This window comes from Salmo trutta, chromosome 21 (genome assembly GCF_901001165.1).
Source record: "Salmo trutta chromosome 21, fSalTru1.1, whole genome shotgun sequence".
In the NCBI taxonomy this organism is placed as follows: Eukaryota; Metazoa; Chordata; class Actinopteri; order Salmoniformes; family Salmonidae; genus Salmo; species Salmo trutta.
In genome coordinates, this window is record NC_042977.1 from 27,462,874 (window position 1) to 27,485,910 (window position 23,037).

The window sequence follows — 23,037 nt, forward strand, 5'->3', positions numbered from 1 at the left end:
GCAGATCCACAGATGATTTAAACTTTATTGCACTCCACACTGCCCTTTCACACCTGGACAAAAGGAGAATGCTATTAATTGACTACAGCTCAGCGTTCAACACCATAGTGCCTTCAAAGCTCAAATCAAATTGTATTGGTCACATACACAAGGTTAGCAGATGTTAATGCGAGTGTAGCAAAATACTTGTGCTTCTAGTTCCGACAGTGCAGTAATATCTAACAAACAAATCCCCAACAACTACCTAATACACACAAATCTAAAGGGGTGAATGAGAATATCTACATATAAATATATGGATGAGCGATGGCCGAGCGGCATAGGCAAGATGCAATAGATGGTGTAACATAGAGTATATACACTTCAAGTCTGAAGTTTACATACACCTTAACCAAATACATTTAAACTCATTTTTTTCACAATTCCTGACATTTAATCCTAGTAAAAATTCCCTGTCTTAGGTCAATTAGGATCACCACTTTATTTTATGAATGTGAAATGTCAGAATAATACTAAAGAGAATGATTATTTCAGCTTTTATTTCTTTCATCACATTCCCAGTGGGTCAGAAGTTTACATACACTCAATTAGTATTTGGTAGCATTGCCTTTAAATTGTTTAACTTGGGTCAAATGTTTCAGGTAGCCTTCCACAAGCTTCCCACAATAAGTTGGGTAATTTTTGGCCCATTCCTCCTGACAGTGCTGGTGTAACTGAGTCAGGTTTGTAGGCCTCCTTACTCGCACATGCTTTTTCATTTCTGCCACCAAATTTTCTATAGGATTGAGGTCAGTGCTTTGTGATGGCCACTGTTGTCCTTAAGCCATTTTGCCACAACTTTGGAAGTATGCTTGAGGTCATTGTCCATTTGGAAGACTCATTTGCATCTGCCTCCTGCAGCAAAGCACCCCCACAACATGATGTTGCCACCCCCGTGCTTCACGGTTGGGATGGTGTTCTTCGGCTTGCAAGCCTCCCCCTTTTTCCTCCAAACATAACAATTGTCATTATGGCCAAACAGTTCTATTTTTCTTTCATCAGACCAGAGGACATTTCTCAAAAAAAGTACGATCTTTGTCCCCATGTGCAGTTGCAAACCGTAGTCTGGCTTATTTATGGCGGTTTTGGAACAGTGGCTTCTTCCTTGCTGAGCGGCCTGTCAGGTTATGTCGATATAGGACTCGTTTGACTGTGGATATAGATACTTCTGTACCTGTTTCCTCCAGCATCTTCACAAGGTCCTATGCGGTTGTTCTGGCATTGATTTGCACTTTTCTCACCAAAGTACGTTCATCTCTAGGAGACAGAACGCGTCTCCTTCCTGAGCGGTATGACGGCTACGTGGTCCCATGGTGTTTATACTTGCGTACTATTGTTTGTACAGATGAACGTGGTACCTTCAGGTGTTTGGAAATTGCTCCCAAGGATGAACCAGACTTGTGGAGGTCTACAATGTTTTTTCTGAGGTCTTGGCTGATTTCTTTTGATTTTCCCATGATGTAAAGCAAAGAGGCACTGAGCTTGAAGCTAGGCCTTGAAATACATCCACAGGTACACCTCCAATTGACTCAAATGATGTCAATTAGCCTATCAGAAGCTTATAAAGCCATGACATCATTTCCAAGCTGTTTAAAGGCATAGTCAATTTAGTATATGTAAACTTCTGACCCACTGGAATTGTGATACAGTGAATTATGAGTGAAATAATCTGTCTGTGAACAATTGTTGGAAAAATTACTTGTGTCATGCACAAAGTAGATGTGCTATCCGACTTTTCAAAACTATAGTTTGTTAATAAGAAATTTGTGGAGTGGTTTAAAAACGAGTTTTAATGACTCCAACCTAAGTGTATGTAAACTTCCGACTTCAACTGTACATATGATATGAGTCATGTAAGATATGTAAACATTATTAAAAGTGGCATTATTTAAAGTGGCATTGTTTAAAGTGACTAGTGATCAATTTATTAAAGTGGCCAGTGGGTCTCAATGTAGGCAGCAGCCTCTCTGAGTTGTTTGTCAGGGTTTTGGGTGACAAGCCAAATTTCTTCAGCCTCCTGAGGTTGAAGAGGCACTGTTGCGCCTTCTGCACCATAAAGTCTGTGTGGGTGGACCTTTTCAGTTTGTCTGTGATGTGTATGCCAAGGAACTTAAAACTTTCCAACTTCTCCACTGCTGTCCCTTCGATGTGGATAGGGGGGTGCTCCCTCTGCTGTTTCCTGAAGTCCACGATCATCTCCTTTATTTTGTTGACGTTGAGTGAGAGGTTATTTTCCTGGCACCACACTACGAGTGCCCTCACCGCCTCCCTGTAGGCCGTCTCATCGTTGTTGGTAATCAAGCCCACTATTGTTGTGTTGTCTGCAAACTTGATGATCGAGTTGGAGGCGTGCATGGCTACGCAGTCATGGGTAAACAGGGAGTACAGGAGAGAGCTGAGCACGCACCCTTGTGGGGCCCCAGTGTTGATGGTCAGCGAAGTGGAGATGTTGTTTCCTACCTTCACCAACTGGGGGCAGCCCGTCAGAATGTCCAGGACCCATTTGCACAGGGCAGGGTTGAGACCCAGGGCCTCCAGCTTGATGATGAGCTTGGAGGGTACTATGGTGTTTAATGCTGAGCTGTAGTCAATGAACAGCATTCTTACACAGGTATTCCTCTTGTCCAGATGGAATAGGGCAGTGTGCATTGTGATGGCGATTGCATCGCCTGTGGACCTGTTGGGGCAGCATGCAAACTGAAGTATGTCTAGGGTGGCCGGTATGGTGGAGGTGATATGATCCTTGACTAGTCTCTCAAAGCACTTCATGATGACAGAAGTGAGTGCTACAGGGCGGTAGTCATTTAGTTCAGTTATCTTTGCCTTCTTGGGTACAGCAACAATGGTGGCCATCTTAAAGCAAGTGGGGACAACAGACTGGGATAGGGAGCGATTGAATGCTCTGAGGACGTGGCTAAGGATGCCGTCTGGGCCAGAAGCCTTGCGAGGGTTAACATGTTTACATTTTTTACTCACGTCGGCCTCAAAGATGGCAAAGAAGCTAAGGACCCTGGGACTAAACACCTCCCTCTTCAACTGGATCCTGGCCACCCCCAGGTGGTAAGGGTAGGTAACAACACATCCGCCACGCTGATCCTCAACACGGGGGCCCCTCAGGAGTGCGTGCTCAGCTCCCTCCTGTACTCCCTGTTCACTCATGACTGCACGGCCAGGCCCGACTCCAACACCATCATTAAGTTTGCTGATGACACAATATTGGTAGGCCTGATCACCGACAACGATGTGACAGCCTATAGGGAGGAGGTCAGAGACCTGACCGTGTGGTGCAAGGACAACAACCTCTCCCTCAATGTGATCAAGACAAAGGAGATGATTGTGGACTACAGGAAAAGGAGGACCAATCATGCCCCCATTCTCATCGACGGGGCTGCAGTGGAGCAGGTTGAGAGCTTCAAGTTCCTTGGCGTCCACATCACCAACAAACTAACATGGTCCAAGCACACCAAGACAGTCGTGAAGAGGGTACGACAAAACCTATTCCCCCTCAGGAGACTGAAAAGATTTGGCATGGGTCCTCAGATCCTCAAAACGTTTTACAGCTGCACCATCGAGAGCATCCTGATGGATTGCATCACTGCCTGGTATGGCAACTGCTCGACCTCTGACCGCAAGGTACTATAGAGAGTAGTATGCACGTCCCATTACATCACCGGGGCCAAGCTTCCTGCCATCCAGGACCACTATACCTGGCAGTGTCAGAGGAAGGCCCTAAAAATTGTCAAAAACTCCAGCCACCCTAGTCATAGACTGTTCTCTCTACTACCGCATGGCAAGTGGTACCGGAGTGCCAAGTCTAGGTCCAAGCTTCCCCAAGCCATAAGACTCCTGAACAGCTAATCAAATGGCTACCCAGACTATTTACATTGCCCCCCCCCCCGGAACACTGATGCTACTCTCTGTTATTATCTATGCATAGTCACTTTAATAACTGTACCGGTATCCACTGTATATATCCCTGCTATTGTTATTTACTGCTGCTCTTTAATTATTTGTTGTTCCTATCTCTTACTTTTTTTGGGAGGGGGGTATCTTCTTAAAACTGCATTGTTGGTTAAGGGCTTGTAAGTAAGCATTTCACTGTAAGGTCTAAACCTGTTGTATTTGGCGCATGTGACAAATATAATTTGATTTGAAAATCCCTTCCAAACCCCCCCAACGACCCTACAATTCAATTTTTCCCTCTCTTCAACAATGTTTTAACTAGGCAAGTCAGTTAATAACAAATTCTTATTTACAATGACGTCCTACTCCGGCCAAACCCTAACCCAGACGACACTGGGCCAATTGTGCATCGCCCTATGCGACTCCCTATCACGGATGTTTGTGATACAGCCTGGAATCAAACCAGGGTCTGTAGTGGCACCTCTAGCACTGGGATGCAGTGCCTTATATCGCTGCGCCACTCAGGAGCCCCAATATAACAACACCTGCTCCACAGTTTCATCGACCATACACTCCAGACATAAACCATTCACATTCTTGCCAACCAAATGTAATGATGAGTTCAATGTACAATGTCCTAAGTGCAATCGAGCAAACACCACCTCTTTGTTCCTAATCTGACCTTTGAATCTTGGTCCACAACCTTTCTTTGGAGGGCCTATAAATGCCAGCCTTGTGCTCAGAGTCCCATCTCTTCTGTCACACATCTATCAAAATGGCTCTGATCTTGCATTTGGCCTTATCTCTACACAGTGGAACATTCATATCAATTATATCTCGTTTCAAAGCTCTTTCAGCTAACTGGTTTACAATTGAATTCCCTTCCACACCCAAATGTTATGGGATCCAGCAGAATCTCACTACTACACCCATTCTCTCAGGGTGTGGTAGTAACAGGATATGGTAGTAACCATGGAGGATCATCCCCTATTACCACAGAAGGGTCAACCTCCAACTCCCTCAAACCACTCTCATCGGCAAGCTTTCCAACTGTCCAACCAAAACCACTGCCTTGTCTACTAGTATATTCCCAAAAGTAATCTAGAACAGTAGCAGTGGGATGCTCAACCTCACAGCCTTTCAACCTAACCCAATAAGCAAATGAATTTTTTTTACGCCATATATCCATAGGCATCTCATCTGACTCCACAAGTAAGGCACATACATATGTTGATTTAAATGAACCAATACATATCCTTAAAGCTATATACTGGATTCTGTCCAGCTTCTGAAGCCGTCTTTGCCGCTGTTCCATAAACTATACACCCATAATCAATTGTAGTTCTGATAAGAGCGCTATAAATATCCATCAACGATTGTCTGTCAGCACCCAATTCATAACCAGAGACTGAGCGCATAAGATTCACCACCATCTTAGACTCTGTTTCAACATTTATGATATGATCTTTCTATGTATATTGCTCATTGAATCATAGACCCAAATATTTGTTCTTAGAAATCCTCTCCATAGGCTGTCCATATGCAGAAACAACTGTATATTATCAGCAACTTTTTTCTTCGAGAAGAACATACAAGACTTCGCCACTGACAATTTAAAACTCCAGTCAATCGACCATCTTTCAACATCCACTATAGCTTCTTGAACAGATTTGATCACGAGAGACATTTCTTCCCCTCTTCCAAATAGCACCATCATCAGCATATAGGAAGCCCCAATAACCCTATCTACATTCGTAAACACATTGTTACACATAATGTTGAACAAAATAGGACTGATAGTACTGCCTTGAGGTATACCATTGTCAACTCCATAGTCATCAGATAAAATGGATCCAATTTTTACTTGAAAAGAGCGATTAAATAAGAAGGCCAAAACCCAGTTATATAATCTCCCACCAATACCAAGTCTTTCCATCTTAATCAATAGGCCTTCTCTCCACATAGTGTCATAGGCCTTTTCAAGGTAAAAAAAAGACAGTAGCCATTACTTCTTTCATGACCAGAGTTTTTTCAACTTCATTGCTCACCTTTACTAATGCACCCAAAGTAGATCTACCTTTACAGAATCCACTTTGACATTGACTCAATAAACCTCTATGTTCCAGGAAATATGACAATTTATTGACTGTCATCTTTTCCATCAGTTTACAGAAGTTTACACAAGTGCTATTGGTCTATAACTATCAGCACATGAAGGGTCCTTTCCAGGCTTTACAAAAGGTATTACTGCACGTTTCCAACCAGAAGGTATAACCCCCAATTCAAGTGGACTTGCTTCTTCCAGTCATCTTCTTCAACATAGACCATACATACCCCCCAGCTCAGTACCCCTGCCTATTGTAGAGCAGAACTGTCTCCATGTATTTCTCTTCACAGACTTAATGACCCTACATCCTAAAGCTCTCTTCCTTTGGAAATCAACTAGAATATCATGAGTCATATTCCTATGCAACGCTCTGTAAGCCCTACTTCTTTCTCGAATAGCTGCAGTGCACTCTTCAGTACACCAAGGAACCACCTTCCTTTTCTCACCCACTTCACTCACTGCTACATATACAGTACAAGTCAAAAGTTTGGACACACCTACTTTACTTCGATATGAAGGTTATTGTATCAATATGTGCGCATAAAGTAGTTTCCACCGTCTTTTCTTGCATAATTATTTTTACTGACATAAATGATTCCACCATGTGAACGAACAAATGACCTATCTGCATTGATGAAATTGAACCGAAATGTCCTGTTTCCATCATAGCTGTCTTGTTTTTTTTTTTCAAGGTTTGACTTTACTCGCATAAAAACGTAAATAAACTCTTTAAATACTCAGTGGTCTCCACCTTACTTTCGCTAGGCGGCGATGTTATTGATTCTATCCTGTCCTTCGAAGTGTGACGAGATTTTCTTTTGTCGTTGATTATTCAGGAAGTCGACGTCTACCCTTTTCACCAATCAGACTAACGGATTAAAAACAAAATGTATGAAATGTATGCATTCACTACTGTAAATCGCTCTGGATAAGAGCGTCTGCTAAATGACTAAAATGTAAACGGATACTATTCCGCTATCATGATTACCTCCTAAATATTTTGAATAAACCATTCACGACAGCGTAAGAAGTGTCGTCGTGGTTATTTTGAAATGTCGAATTTGACTTGTTGCAGAAAGAAACACGTATCGGTAAAGTTTGGGATGCTAAAGTACATTTTCTCAATAACGTGTGGAATTAAGTCGGAGTAAGTAGCGTAGCACACGTTTGTTAACACCTACATTTAATGTTTTGTTGCATGAAATGTAAATACTAAATGACGGGGAAAGGCAGCCTGTTTGCCAGGTCGCTAACGTTAGTTAGTTAACGTTATCCGTTTAATTTGATGTAACGTTATAACTAACGTCAGTGAATTAAATTGGCAAAGATTAGCTACATGTACGTTTTGTTTAGCAAAGTAACTATACTTTTTTGTTGGTGTAGTTTAAAATAAATACGTGGTTTATTTGTGTACCCTGCAGGGAGTCTGAAAGGCAGATTCAAACATGGCCCAATATGGATTCGAGGATGACATTTATAGCATTCTGAAGCTTGATATGCCAATCACAAACGCGCCCATGGCGAGGTGGCAAAGAAAAGCCCTTTCGTCCATGTCTACCATCAGTGCCAACACCAGCGCTCTATCACCTGGCAAATAGAGCTCTTAGTATGTCCAAGACGCATAGTAAAACAGCAGGTAGATAAATATTATACTTTTCACCTTTGCATTTTGCTCTACTGCATTTGCTTCTGTTTACTGTCTTTCAGCTGTCTATGGGTGTGCCACTATTGCCAGTCAGTGGTTTCACCAATGGTTCCACTAATTTGCCCCTTCTCTCTTTCTTACGTAAAAATGGTAAGTGCACACCTTCAAAGGCAGGTGGGGACCGTTTTATTCCGACTAGGAATAGCAAACAGATGGACTTGGCAAGCTTTCTGCTTTCAAAGGAAAATGAGCCTATGGCCACAAACCCCTACGCAGCAACATCAGTGAGGCTCTTTAACATTGCACATCAGCACATTTTGTTAATGCATTGTAAGTCAACATCTGCACATGTGTCTTTGTAGGAGAACCAGAAGGCTTGGTCTGTCACACTCAATGGATATGACATTGGTGAGGCAAAGATCTTGCATCTGGAAGGAAAACCCTTGAATGCTCCAGAAGGTAGGCCTACCACTGGTAATGATGGTGTGACTTGTCAGTTGATTATTGATATCAAAATCTAATGTCCCATTCTCTTTTCTTTGCAGGTTACCAGAACAACCTGAAAGTCCTCTACAGTCAAGTTCCTACCCCAGTCTCTACCAAAAAGACCAGATACATATCATCTGTGTCTGACACTTTCTTAGAAGCTTCTGAACTCCGAAATGATTTCTGTGAGTCTCCTGCCAACACACCACCACAAATGTCTAATAACCTGTATGGTGAGAAGGTACAGAGGGACTTATACCTCTAGGATATCTTAGATCCTCCTGCCAGCACAGTAAATGTCAAGTAGCCTACCTGGAGAGTAATCCTAGCTGTGAGTGAGACATGGGCCTGCTGTTTATGTAAATCACACATTGATTTCAGTGGGAAATTTGCAGAAAGTAATTAAAGCAACTATCTCAAGTTGGGATCTGGCCCTTTCATTTCTACTCTATCAACCTAATTCAATTAGTGGTGGTGGCAGGAGTGTTCTTTAACTGACTTTGTTAAAAATGTATTTACCTTTCTCTTCCCACAGATTTGAACCTACTGTCTGGAGCAGTCGGAACCTTTTAGCGGTTGCCCTTCACAACAGTGTTTACCTGTGGGACGCAGTCCAGGGTGACATCGTCCTGCTGATGAAGATGAAGCGGAAGGAGGACTATATCTGCTCCGTGTCCTGGATCAAGGAGGGCAACCTCCTGGCTATTGGTACCAGTGACTGTAAATGTCTGACGTGAACAACCCAGTACTCTTCTAAATATTTGGCTTCATTGCAATATTATGGCTTTGGGGAGAATAATAATTTGATGCTTTGTTAATATTTCACCTGAATTTGACTTACTGTAGTTGTGGGATGTGGAGAACCAGAAGTGTCTACGCAGCATGGCCAGCCACGCTGCCAGAGTTGCCAGCCTCAGTTGGAACAATTATATTCTCTCCAGGTAAAGAATCATGTCTTGAATGTCAAATTTGGAATAGTCAAGTCTCTGTCCTGCCAGGATCTTTTGTGTGATACTTGTGGCCAAGATGTTCTATTCTGTCTACGTAGGCAGCCCAATTCTAATCTTTTTCCCAATTATTCATCTTTTGACTAATCTGATCACTTCATTTGTCAACTGAGCAAAAATGGCATTAGTGTTTAACCATTTTATGATTGTTTTTTCAAGTGGCTCCAGATCAGGTCACATCCACCATGATGTGAGGGTAGCCGACCACTACATCTTCACCCTGTCTGGGCACTCTCAGGAGGTGTGTGGGCTGAAGTGGTCCCCTGACGGGAGATACCTGGCCAGTGGAGGCAATGACAACCTGGTGTATGTGTGTGCAGGATGGTAGTGGCCAAGGCAGCAGTTTTGTCCACTGCTTCAGTGAGCACCAAGGAGCAGTCAAGGTGAACAGATTTTGAATAAAAAAATATCTTGCTGTGAAATTCTAAACTACAATGTTTTTATTGAAGGAAGGAGTTGGTTGTATTACATGACACTTTGCTGCACACTAATGAATCTTACAAAAAGGTTTTTGGCTTTGGCCTGGTGCCCATGGCAACCAACATTATTGCTTGTGGAGGTGGCACCAGTGACCACCGCATCTGGAATGTCAACCATGGCTCCTGCATCAATGGTCTGGACACTCAGTCTCAGGTAACTGCACCCACCTTGAACTCTAACAAAATGTACCTTGTTGATATTACCTCCAGGGCCCTGCTTAGTCATAGCAGAATGTGTATTTGCATACCAGCCATTTTTGAAGTGTTTACTTTCCAGTATGATCCGAAGTTAACTAGTGTTATCTGCCTTACAGATCTCCTCTTTGATGTTTGCGCCAAACTACAAGGAATTGGTCTCCAGCCACGGATATTCCCATGACAACATAGTCATCTGGAAGTACCCCTCCTTGAATAGTGGCAGAGCTCAATGGTAAGTGTCAAATTGTATTGGTCACATGCAGATATTGTGGCAATGCTTGTCTTGTCTGAAACTGCTATTCATTATGTTTAAACTTAATGGCTCTGTGTAGTTGTCATGTCAGTTGACAAAGAGCATTGTCTGACGCTGTAAGTCTATCGTAGCCAACTGTCTAAAATATAGACTATCATACTTTTCAAGTTCTCAGTGCAGCTCAAGCAATTTCTCCAACTATCAACCCATTCAAATTGAGGACTCGTACCAGAGCTGCATTGGTTGGGAATTGTGGGGAGGTCCGCGTCTCCTGCAGATGGTCTCAGAGCACACGTTTCAAACTAACCTTGGATTTATTCAGGTGTCGAAACTTTATACTGTCTTTATTCACCCCAGGTCATGAGGACAAAATCTTGAACCTTACCATGAGTCCAGACTGCTCGACTATTGCCACTGTAGCTGGAGATGGCACTGTCCGGTTCTGGAAGAGCTTTGAGCTGGATCCAGTCAAAAAGGCCAATGAGATGAAGTCCACTAGCAGCATTATACACACAGCTATCCGATAATGGACTTCTATATTGATCAACTCCTGAATTGTTTACTAAATTATGTACCTTTTTTTTTCACTGTAATAAAAGATTTTCTTGTGTTTGAATAGTTTGCCTCCTTGCTGCCACTTGATAATGATTACAAATCTGGATTCACAACTAGTGCTATTTATTGCAAATGCTGTTAGGGCACTCAACTGTTATTTGTAACCTTTAACTAGGCAAGTCAGTTGAGTACAAATTCTTACTGACAAACAATTCTAGGCCAAAATAGACCACACCCTTGATTGCTGGACATCTGGAAAGCAACAGGTGTGGCCTGACCTGGAGGACCCTTACAAGAATGCTGCTGCAGACCGGATACAGTTGCTGTCTTGTACCTCAAAGTAATGACTGACTCGGCCTTAATTGGTTTAATTTCAAAAAGTTAAATATACAAACAGCAGCAAAAAAAAGTTGGTCAGTGACAAACACCACCTCTTTGAAAGTAACTACGCTATTTACAAGTGTGTTTCAGTCAACCAACCAGAAGAGTCCATGGGTGGACTATCATTGGCCGTTTCAAGCCTGGGTTTGAGGTATTAGTGACTGACACACCTTCATACAGGGTGATGTACAGTTAAATCACACCATGTTCCCTCAACCACCCACAATTTAACAAAGTGTGGCAAGTAGGGACAAACTGCCAAATTCTTAACGCCATTCATATCCCACGAACTGCAGATAAATATAAAAATATACATTTGAGGAAAGTGATCAGTAGCTAAGTATACTTTTTTGGAATCTTTGGCATTTCAGGCTCCTTCAGACAGTTATGTTTCACCTTCCAAAAGGACGAAACTAGACTTCCTTCACTTTGCCTAGTTGGTTATGGCCGTTGACACGATGTGCTGTTATCCCGTTGCTATTCTCCAGCGGCTTGCTGTTGATGACCACAGTAACATCGCCGTTGATAACGCCATTCTGCTTTAGCTTCTCCATGGTTGCCGTAGGCAGCCGTTTCCCCTTCACGTAGGCCTGAATCCAGAAGTTGGAGAAGAGTAGAAAGAAGAAGGTGCCATACATCCATATAAGGTGAATGAACATGGGCACCTGAAAGTCACACTTCTCCATGAAGTAGTACTGAGAGATGTGAAGTGAGATCAGCACAAACTGGATCTAAAGAAGGAAGAAAGATGAGAACATTTTGATGTAAAGTTTGCACAGGAGTCACCAATTCACAACAGTAATACCGGCAGCTACCCACAAATGCTCCCCTTTAACATAGTTTCTTCCAATAGTACATCATTAAGAAATAACACCCACCAGCTGGATTGCGGTCATGTACTTCTTCCACCAGAGGTATTTTTGGAAGCGAGGTCCGGCAGCAGACAGGCCGTAGTAGGTGTACATGATGATGTGGACACAGCAGTTGACCATGGCATGGAACGAGCTCATTCCCCCTGCTGGAGGTTCACAATGACAAAGACCGTATTAAAACAAACATAATCCAAGAGTATTAAGTCACAGCGGGATAACAAAATAGATGTTACTAAATGGATTTTGTTTAGTGTTCTTATTCCCTTGTAAAATTGCAGAAGATTCATTGTGGTGATAAAGTTTATTTAACAACCCCCCAAAAGTTCATGTTAAACAGGTTACATGACCAGCTGTAAGCACACTGCATTGGGATGAGGTCAGAGGTCAAGCTTACCAGGAGCAATGGTAATTCCCCACCACCACGTGAAGGGCATGAAGGAGTGATGGAAGACATGTAGAAATGTGATCTGGCTGTGTTTCTTACGCAGCACAAAGAAAAACTGCAAGTCAGACAAGAGCTCAAGTTACTTAAAGCAAACATTGTTCAGAAATCTCCATTTGTATTTTACTAAGGGTGTCGGAGAAAGATGCAGTCAGAATATGTACAAAATCTAAATGATTTAGGCTAGCATCAAACATTTTATTCACAAACATGATGTTCTGATAGAGAAATCATTCTTACGGTGTCCAGAAGCTCTGTGAATTTAGAGAACAAAAACCACCAGGCCACTTGAACCATCTGACAAAAGGAGAAACAAGTACAGACAATAAATAGCACAGAATAAAAAAAATCCCATATGCATATTTGAATGTAAAGTAAAACATACATTTCATGATGCAATACAGATTCTCTCAAAGAAAAAAAAAGGACAGAAATACCCTTAGAGCCTGTGGGTTGCTTGAGTAGTCACACAGGTCACATCTCCAGGTAAAAGTGGTTGCCCATCCTGACATCAGGAACTGCAAAGGCAAAGCACAGAACTCGCTGTCACATCATAAATTCATAAATGCTGAGAAAAGTCTTACTACAGTATAGTATGTCTTCACAACAAGGCTCTTTTAAGAACTTTCATTCTCCTGAATAACTAACTGCTTTGCTCACCTCATAGACTAGGAAGGAATTTAGGGACACCATGCTGAAGTTATAGATGATCATGGCTGTTTTGAGGTTATAGGGCTTGCGGTTTGCCATCAGCAGAGGCCCGGCGTACAGCGAGAAGAACACATAGCCCATCAGGATGCTGGTCATCTGGAAGGGGGTCCGCATCAACGGGTAGGGCAACAACCGGTGGTCTGAGGACAAGAAATCAAGCAATTCAATATTTGAGACAACAAGACAGGTACACCAACAGCATGGTACAAACTGCAAGTCACCAAATTGATAAAAATACAATTGAACAAAAATATAAACTTATGCGAAAGCACTCACCTGTTCTCTGCAATACATACTCATAAAACACCATAATATTGGATCCCACTTCTCGCAGCATCTTGATGGCGTCTTTTCTCCTTTATTCAGTCAATCCAAAAAACCTGAAATATACAGACAAAAATACAATTTGCTGGGAAAAACAACAGTTGGTGGTGATAATGGCAGGTTATGTGGTTATGCCTACAGGGGATGCAGTAATGTGTACTGAGACAGAAGATGAACAAAGCACTGCCACACTGCCTCCCACACTAAAACAGACAGCTGCACAGGCCCATCATATACCTGAACACGAGGCTCTGCTTTGATGACTGACTATCTGATAATAAAACAATACAACACTTGCTTTATTGGTCCATTTGCACAGATATACTTTATTATTATTATTATTATTATTATTATTATTATACCCAACATGACACATCACAGGCTGGAAGCAGCACAGGGGCTGCGGAAGAGCAGCTTCCCTGGAGCAGTTAGGGGGTAAAGTGCCTTGCTCCAGGGCACAATGCGGTAGGTAGTATAAAGGGATATTGATAGACAAACAAAACTAAACAAATGCTTCACAACAATAAAAAAAACAGCTGCAGAGGGCACTGAAGTTCGTTTGGCCATGTACTGTATGTCAGTCAATGTCAAATAGATCCTACTGGGATTATTCATAGGTAGCCTTAGTAATATTACAGTCACTTTTCTATAATAGCCAAGTGTTATATTCCACTATCAGCTAGAGGTCGACCGATTAATCGGAATGGCCGATTAATTAGGGCCGATTTCACGTTTTCATAACAATCGGTATTTTCGGCCACCGATTTGCCGTTTTTTTTTTTACACCTTTATTTAACTTGGCAAGTCAGATTAAGAACACATTCTTATTTACAATGACGGCCTAGAAACGGGGGTTAACTGCCTTGTTCAGGGGGGATTTGTTTTTGCAACCTTCGGTTACCAGTCCAAAGCTCTAACCACCTGCCTTACATTGCACTCCACAAGGATTAACAGGCTGACTACCTGTTACGCGAGGGCAGCAAGAAGCAAAGGTAAGTTGCTAGCTAGCATTAGACTTATAAAAAACTATAAATCTTAACATAATCACTAGTTAACTACACATGGTTGATGATATTACTAGTTTATCTAACGTGTCCTGCGTTGCATATAATCGATGCGGTGCCTGTTCATTTTCATTGAATCACAGCCTACTTCGACAAACGGTGTTGATTTAACAAGCGCATTTGCGAAAAAAGTACTGTCGATGCACCAATGTACCTAACCATAAACATCAATGCCTAACAGGAATATTTAGATTTAGCCACCCGTTAGATAAAATACGGAACGGTTCCGCATGTCACTGAAAGAAAAAAACTTTTGTTTTAGAGATGATAGTTTCCAGATTTGACCATATTAATGACCTAAGGCTCGTATTTGTGTGTTTATTATATTATAATTAAGTCTATGATTTGATAGAGCGGTGGTAGACAGCAGCAGGCTCGTAAGCATTCATTTAAACAACCCTTCGCTGTGCTTCAAGCATTGCGCTGTTTATGACTTCAACCTGGGTGGGTATAATTTGTGGAACGTTCCAACAGGAATCTATTCCAAAAACTTCGTAAATAACAAGGTTTCCAAAAAACAACGCATACAAATTTGTATAGCGGCAGAATAACATACTGGGTAGGGAGTGGTCCATTTCATTGCGTTTTTCACTCATCACGTTTATTCCGAAAAATGTCTGTCCTCACATGTCTGTTTGCCTATGGACAAACATTAAGAATAAGCTACGTGGTGAGTTGATGCCTATTCGGCAGCTAGTTAGCTAGGTTTGTATGCGTTGCTACTTTGTATGCGTTGTTGGTTGGCAACCTTTTACTTTACGTTTTTTGGAACAGATTCCTGTTGGAATGTCCCACCCCTTCAAGCATATCAACTCCCAAGATTAGGCTGGTGGAACCGATGTGAAATGGCTAGCTAGTTAGCCGGGTGCACGCTAAAAGCGTTTCAAACGTCACTTGCTCTGAGACTTGGAGTAGTTGTTTCCCTTCCTCTGCATGGGTAACGCTGCTTCGAGGGTGGCTGTTGTCGATGTGTTCCTGGTTCAAGCCCAGGTAGACCGAGGAGAGGGACGGAAGCTATACTGTTACACTGGCAATACTAAAGTGCCTATAAGAACATCCAATGGTCAAAGGTATATGAAATACAAATCGTATAGAGAGAAATAGTCCTATAATAACAACTACAACCTAAAACTTCTTACCTGGGAATATTGAAGACTCATGTTAAAAGGAACCACCAGCTTTCATATGTTCCCATGTTCTGAGCAAGGCACTTAAACATTAGCTTTCTTACATGGCACTTTTACTTTCTTCTCCAACACTTTGTTTTGCATTATTTAAACCAAATTGAACATTTTATTATTTATTTGAGGCCAAATTGATGTATTATATTAAGTTACAATAAGTGTTCATTCAGTATTGTTGTAATTGTCATTATTACAAAAAAAAAGTAAAAAATAAATAAAAATAAACCGGCCGATTAAGCGGTCTCTGCTTTTTTGGTCCTCCAATAATCGGTATCGGCGTTGAAAAATCATAATCGGTCGACCTCTACTATCAGCCATGGATATAAAAATCAGACCTGGGTTCAAATACTATTTCAAATATACTACTGTTCAATGGGGGGGGGGGGGTCACTTAAATGTCCTTATTTTTGAAAGAAAATTACATTTTTTGTCCATTAAAATAACATCAAATTGATCAGAAATACAGTGTAGACATTGTTAATGTTGTAAATGACTATTGTAGCTGGAAAGGGCTTTTTTTGAATTAAATATCTACATAGGCGTACAAAGGCCCATTATCAGCAACCATCACTCCTGTGTTCCAATGGCACGTTGTGATAGCTAATCCAAGTTTATAATTTTAAAAAGGCTCATTGATCATTAGAAAACCCTTTTGCAATTATGTTAGCACAGCTGAAAACTAGCCTTCTTTAGACTAGTTGAGTATCAGCATTTGTGGGTTCGATTACAGGCTCAAAATGGCCAGAAACAAAGAACTTTCTTCTGAAACTCGTCAGTCTATTCTTGTCCTGAGAAATGAAGGCTATTCCATGCGAGAAATTGCCAAGAAACTGAAGATCTGGTACAACGCTGTGTATTACGCCCTTCACAGAACAGCGCAAACTGGCTCTAACCAGAATAGAAAGAGTGGGAGGCCCCGGTGCACAACTGAGCAAGAGGACAAGTACATTCGAGTGTCTAGTTTGAGAAACAGATGCCTCACAAGTCCTCAACTGGCAACTTCATTAAATAGTACCCACAAAACACCAGTCTCAACGTTAACAGTGAAGAGGCGACTCTGGGATGCTGGCCAGACGGAAGCCACTCCTCAGAAAAAAAGCACATGATAGCCCACTTGGAATTTGCCAAAAGGCACCTAAATGACTCTCAGACCATGAGAAACAAGATTCTCTGGTCTGATGAAACCAAGATTGAACTCTTTGGCCTGAATGCCAAGCATCACGTCTGGAGGAAACCTGGCACCATCCCTACGGTGAAATATGGTGGCGGCAGCATCACAGCCAAGACCCTAAGCACACAGCCAAGACAACGCAGGAGTGGCTTCGGGATCTGCAGAGAAGAATGGGAGAAACTCCCCAAATACAGGTGTGCCAAGCTTGTAGCGTCATACCCAAGAAGACTCGAGGTTGTAATCGCTGCCATTTAATTTTAATGTCTAAACCCGTTTTTGCTTTCTCACACATATACACACACACACACACACACACACACACACACACACACACACACACACTGCTCAAAAAAATAAAGGGAACACTAAAATAACACATCCTAGATCTGAATTAATGAAATAATCTTATTAAATACTTTTTTCTTTACATAGGTGAATGTGCTGACAACAAAATCACACAAAAATAATCAATGGAAATCCAATTTATCAACCCATGGAGGTCTGGATTTGGAGTCACACTCAAAATTAAAGTGGAAAACCACACTACAGGCTGATCCAACTTTGATATAATGTCCTTAAAACAAGTCAAAATGAGGCCCAGTAGTGTGTGTGGCCTCCACGTGCCTGTATGACCTCCCTACAACGCCTGGGCATGCTCCTGATGAGGTGGCGGATGGTCTCCTCCCAGACCTGGACTAAAGCATCCGCCAACTCCTGGACAGTCTGGATGGAGCGAGACATGATGTCCCAGATGTGCTCAATTGGAGTCAGGTCTGGGGAACGGGCGGGCCAGTCCATAGCATCAATGCCTTCCTCTTGCAGGAACTTCTGACACACTCCAGCCACATGAGGTCGAGCATTGTCTTGCATTAGGAGGAACCCAGGGCCAACCACACCAGCATATGGTCTCACAAGGGGTCTGAGGATCTCATCTCGGTACCTAAAGGCAGTCAGGCTACCTCTGGCGAGCACATGGAGGGCTGTGAAATGCCACCCCACACCAAGAAATGCCACCCCACATCATGACTGACCCACCGCCAAACCGGTCATGCTGAAGGATATTGCAGGCAGCAGAACGTTCTCCACGGCGTCTCCAGACTCTGTCACATGTGCTCAGTGTGAACCTGCTTTCATCTGTGAAGAGCACAGGGCGCCAGTGGCGAATTTGCCAATCTTGGTGTTCTCTGACAAATGCCAAACGTCCTGCACGGTGTTGGGCTGTAAGCACAACCCCCACCTGTGGACGTCGGGCCCTCATACCACCCTCATGGAGTCTGTTTCTGACCGTTTGAGCAGACACATGCACATTTGTGGCCTGCTGGAGGTCATTTTGCAGGGCTCTGGCAGTGCTCCTCCTTGCACAAAGGCGGAGGTAGCGGTCCTGCTGCTGGGTTGTTGCCCTCCTACGGCCTCCTCCACGTCTCCTGATGTACTGGCCTGTCACCTGGTAGCGCCTCCATGCTCTGGACACTACGCTGACAGACACAGCAAACCTTCTTGCCACAGCTCGTATTGATGTGCCATCCTGGATGAACTGCACTACCTGAGCCACTTGTGTGGGTTGTAGACTCCGTCTCATGCTACCACTAGAGTGAAAGCACCGCCAGCATTCAAAAGTGACCAAAACATCAGCCAGGAAGCATAGGAACTGAAGTGGTCTGTGATCCCCACCTGCAGAACCACTCCTTTATTGGGGGTGTCTTGCTAATTGCCTATAATTTCCACCTGTTGTCTATTCCATTTGCACAACAGCATGTGAAATTTATTGTCAATCAGTGTTGCTTCCTAAGTGGACAGTTTGATTTCACAGAAGTGTGATTGACTTGGAGTTACATTGTGTTGTTTAAGTGTTCCCTTTATTTTTTTGAGCAATATATATATATATATATATATATATATATATATATATATATATATATATATATATATATATATACACATACATATAAATATAATGAGGGGAAAAACAATTTAATACATTTCAGAATAAGGCTGTAACGTAACAAAATGTGGAAAAAGTAAAGTTGTTGTTGGTGTTTCTCCCAACTATGTTTTATTACTGTGGGAGAAGTTTGATTATAGTTTTGAGTAAACACGTTTTGTTTGCACTCATTCCTGTGTCCTGCGCCTGACTCCGATACTTCTCCTAAAGAAAGCATTACAGGTTTGAATACTTTCTGAATGCACTGTATAATACATCAACTATATAGGCTTTAGCATCGAGTCAAACTAAAAACAAACTGTCCACTTAACTAATAAAATCATCTTCTCACATACAGACAAGGACTTATCAGTGACCCAAGCCTTGCTCAGATAATCCCCACCATGTTGTCGTTGAGCTGTCAAGAATCCCAGAAAAGTGAAGAAAAAAAATGGCCCATGTTAACATATGTAGCCTAAGTAACAATGTTCATTAAATCGACAACCAGTAACATAACATTCATATACTGACTATCTCTGAACTCAAATAATATAATACCTTTGATGATACAGTGGTAGCAATACATGGTTTCAACATCTTCAGAAGAGGCAGGAATGCCAATGGTGGGAGGTGTTGCCGTTTATGTTCAGTCATATTCCTGTAAAGCTTAGAGAAGATCTCATGTCAAATGCTGTTGAAGTAATATGGCTACAGGTTAATCTGCCTCACCTAAAGCCCATTGTGGGAAACTGCTATAGACCACCAAGTGCTAACAGTCAGTATCTGGATAATGTGTGTGAAATGCTTGATAATGTATGTGATATCGACCTAAATATTGACTGGCTGTCATCAAGTTGCCCACCCAAAAAAGCTTCAAACTGTAACCAGTGCCTGCAACCTGGTTCAGGTTATCAGTGAATCTACCAGTGTGTTTACAAACAGCATAGGAATGAAATCATCCGCATGTATTGATCACATCTTAACTAATGCTGCAGAAATATGCTCTAAAGCAGTATCCAAATCCATGGGATGTAGAGATAATAAAATAGTAGCCATATCTAGAAAAACCAAAGTTCCAAAGGCTGGTCCTAATATAGTGTATAAGGGGTCATAAGGGGTCTGTAGTGATTCCTATACTGAAGATGTAAAGCATATTTACTGATCTGTGGTATGTAATGAGGCGCAACCAAACACTGGACACGTTTATGAAATGAATTATTTCACTTACTAATAAGCATGCACCCACTAAGAAAATGACTGTAAAAACTGATAAATTCCAGTGGATTGATGATGAATTGAAACATTTTATGGTTGAGAGGGACGAGGCAAAAGGAATGGCAAACAAGTCTGGCACATCCATGCATAACTGACCAAATAACGAAAGACAAGCATTGTAATTTTGCATTCTAAAATGTGAGTGTGGAAGAGGTGAAAATGTTTTGGTCTATCAATAATGAGCCACCGGGGTCTGACATCTTGGATGGAAAATTACTGAGGATGATATTGCCAGTCCTATTTGACATCTCTTCAATCTAAGCCTACAGGAAGGTGTGTGCCCTCAGGCCTGGAGGGAAGCTAAAGTCATTCCACTACCCAAGAATAGTAAAGCCCCCTTTAGTAGCTCAAACAGCAAACTAATCAGCCTGTTACCAACCCTTAGTAAACCTTTGGGGATTTTTTTTTTGTGTTTGACCAGATACAACGCCATTTCACAGTAAAAAAAAAGAAAAAGTACAACACATTTTCTGAACGCTTATAGGGAAGGGCATTCAACATGTATGGACGGCACTTACACAAATTACTAATGATTGGCTACAAGAAATTGATAATAAAAAGGTGTGAGCTGTTTTGTTAGACTTCAGTGGCTGACATTATTGATCATAATCTGCTGCTGGGAAAACTTCTGCTATATTGTGGATCGAGAGTTACCTGTCTAACAGAACACCAAGGGTGTTCTTTAATGGAAGCCTCTCCAACATAATCTAGGTAGAGTCAGGCATTCCCCAGGGCAGCGGTCTAGGCCCCTTACCTTTTTCAATCTTTACTAATGACCTACCACTGAGTAAAGCCTGATCGCTATGTATGCTGATGACTTAACACTATACACGTCAGCTACCACAGCAAGGGAAATCACTGCAACACTTAAATAGCTGCAGTCAGTTTCAGAATGGGTGTCAAGAAACAAGTTAGTACAAAATATTTCTAAAACTAAAAGCATTGTATTTGGGACAAATAATTCACTAAACCCTAAACCTTGTAATGAATAATGTGGATATTGAGCAAGTTGAGGAGACTAAACTGCTTGGAGAAACCCTGGATTGTAAACTGTCGTGGTCAAAACATATTGATGCCACAGTAGCTAAGATGGGGAGAAGTCTGTCCATAATAAATCTCTGCTCTGCCTGCTTAAGAACGCAATCAACAAGGCAGGTCCTACAGGCCCTAGTTTTGTCGCACCTAGACTACTGTTCAGTCATGTGGTCAGGTGCCACAAAGAGGGATTTACAATTGGCCAAGAACAGGACAGCACGGCTGGCCCTTAAATGTACATTGAGAGTGAACATTAATAAAGATGCATGTCAATCTCTCCTGGCTCAAAGTAGAGGGGAGATTGACTTCATCACTACAGAAGAATCGACATGTTGAATGCGCCGAGCTGTCCATTTAAACTACTACTAGCACACAGCGGGGTCTGAAGAGACAGACACACGATAAAATACGCACTATACACACACACGTACAAAAAGGCACACCCTTTTTTAAAAATTGTATATAGCTGCTAATACAAGAGGGCATTAGTTTTACAAAGTGCTTGTTCAGCAGTATTTAACACTTCCTTAGCTACTCCTTAGAGACAATGAAGTGTTCTCTCAATGAATAACAGAGACAGTCAAACAGGTGAGGCAGAGGCAGAGAGGTGAACCGGTTTGAACAGCCAGTATGTGGTATGAGGTCACTAGATAGGAATGGATGAGAAGTTGATTGAGAAAAATGACAGGAAGACGGAATGGGTTGGAGGTGAGCCGGCAAACGAAGGACAGAGAGAGAGAGAGAATGTGGGACATTACTGTTTGTCCTTTCCATACAATAGCAATAAAACCAATTACACACACAACAAAGATGGGACAGTGTCATCATATCCACCAAGTTATACGGGTCTCAATACAAGGCCTACAGGTAAGAGGAAAACCTGTCCTGACAGTTTGGGTATGTGTTAGAAGAGTAAAAAACTTGAAGTAAAGTAAATAAGACAGCAGTGTTAGATGGAGTATAACACTGAGCATCACTGGTAACACACGACTCACCTGCCGAGTTGTCCTCAGTACTCTCCCCAAATCGTCAGTCCTTCAGGCACACATACAAGAGAGTCACAACCACTGAGCTCACAATGAATCAGGCCCAGCAAAACAGAAGAGTCAAAGAGAGATTAACTGAAGAAAAAAAAGAGTGTTTGTTTCTTCCTTGAAGTCCTCAAATGTTTGACGGTCTAGAAATAGGCCACATAAAGCCAGGGCAGATTAAGTCAGAAAGAGAGATGAGGACAGCTATAGGACTCATTTAACTCAGATTTAAACCCCCAAGGCCAAGCACACTACATAGTGACAACGCCCACCTAGTTTCAGGACCACACCCTGTTTCAACATCTAGACTCACTCTCCCCTAACCAATACCTCTCTCTGATTGGTTCAGCAGAAAAAGAGGGATTGGCCATTGGTCGTCTGAGAAGGGTTGGGTATTTGAAGGTAGTAAGTGAGGGAGAATCCAGTAGCGACCTCTGGAGAGTTTGAATGGTCTCTTTGTTAAACAATGGGGACCCATCACATAGCACACATGTATGTAACAAAAACTAACATCCCATATAATAACAAGAATGACTAATGAAAATGTAAAAGGATTGGAAAATATCTGTCTTCCCATTGCTTGGGAGCTCAACATAAAATTGCAAAGCACTGAAATTCAGGAATAATTTGCTAGCAACAATATAATTTGAGGAACGTTGCTCTTAGAATTTTTAGTAAATGTTAGTGATATTGAAGTTTGAGAAATCATCAATTTCTAATGCTCCTATAATTTTCCTGTTTCAATTAGTATCATCATCAATCTTTTCATCATTGTAATTTTGATCATCATAATTATAAAACCCAATCGTCAACCCTGAGTCAGAGCTACAGGTGAATAATTATGAGGCAGGGGGATTTGACAGGGAATAATGGGGATTTAATGTGTCCCTACCCTGCCTGAGGGATCGTCACCCAGCGACAGGCATGGAGTTTGTGCTTGTGGGTCCTACTTAC

At 42.0% G+C, this 23,037-nt stretch overlaps 1 protein-coding gene and 1 pseudogene across 3 annotated transcripts; one reads left to right on the forward strand and one right to left on the reverse strand.

Annotated features, from left to right (window-relative positions):
• The first annotated feature begins 7,544 nt into the window (after nt 1-7,544).
• On the forward strand, nt 7,545-10,735 carry LOC115157748 (cell division cycle protein 20 homolog; annotated as a pseudogene).
• A 43-nt stretch (nt 10,736-10,778) lies between these two features.
• Nucleotides 10,779-22,331, reverse strand: LOC115157093 (elongation of very long chain fatty acids protein 1). Of its 3 annotated transcripts, none has more exons than XM_029705020.1 (9): nt 22,048-22,331; nt 19,301-19,400; nt 13,355-13,458; nt 13,028-13,218; nt 12,805-12,885; nt 12,608-12,664; nt 12,320-12,425; nt 11,932-12,071; nt 10,779-11,784 (listed from the first exon to the last, which is right to left on the reverse strand). In XM_029705020.1, exons 3-9 carry the CDS (start codon nt 13,413-13,415, stop codon nt 11,467-11,469), a joined length of 954 nt encoding a protein of 317 aa, XP_029560880.1. In that variant the 5' UTR covers nt 13,416-13,458; nt 19,301-19,400; nt 22,048-22,331; the 3' UTR covers nt 10,779-11,466. The 3 variants fall into 3 exon arrangements, with proteins under 3 accessions (XP_029560880.1, XP_029560879.1, XP_029560878.1); XM_029705019.1 differs by having other exon boundaries at nt 19,301-19,408; XM_029705018.1 differs by lacking the exon at nt 19,301-19,400.
• Nucleotides 22,332-23,037: the final 706 nt, after the last annotated feature.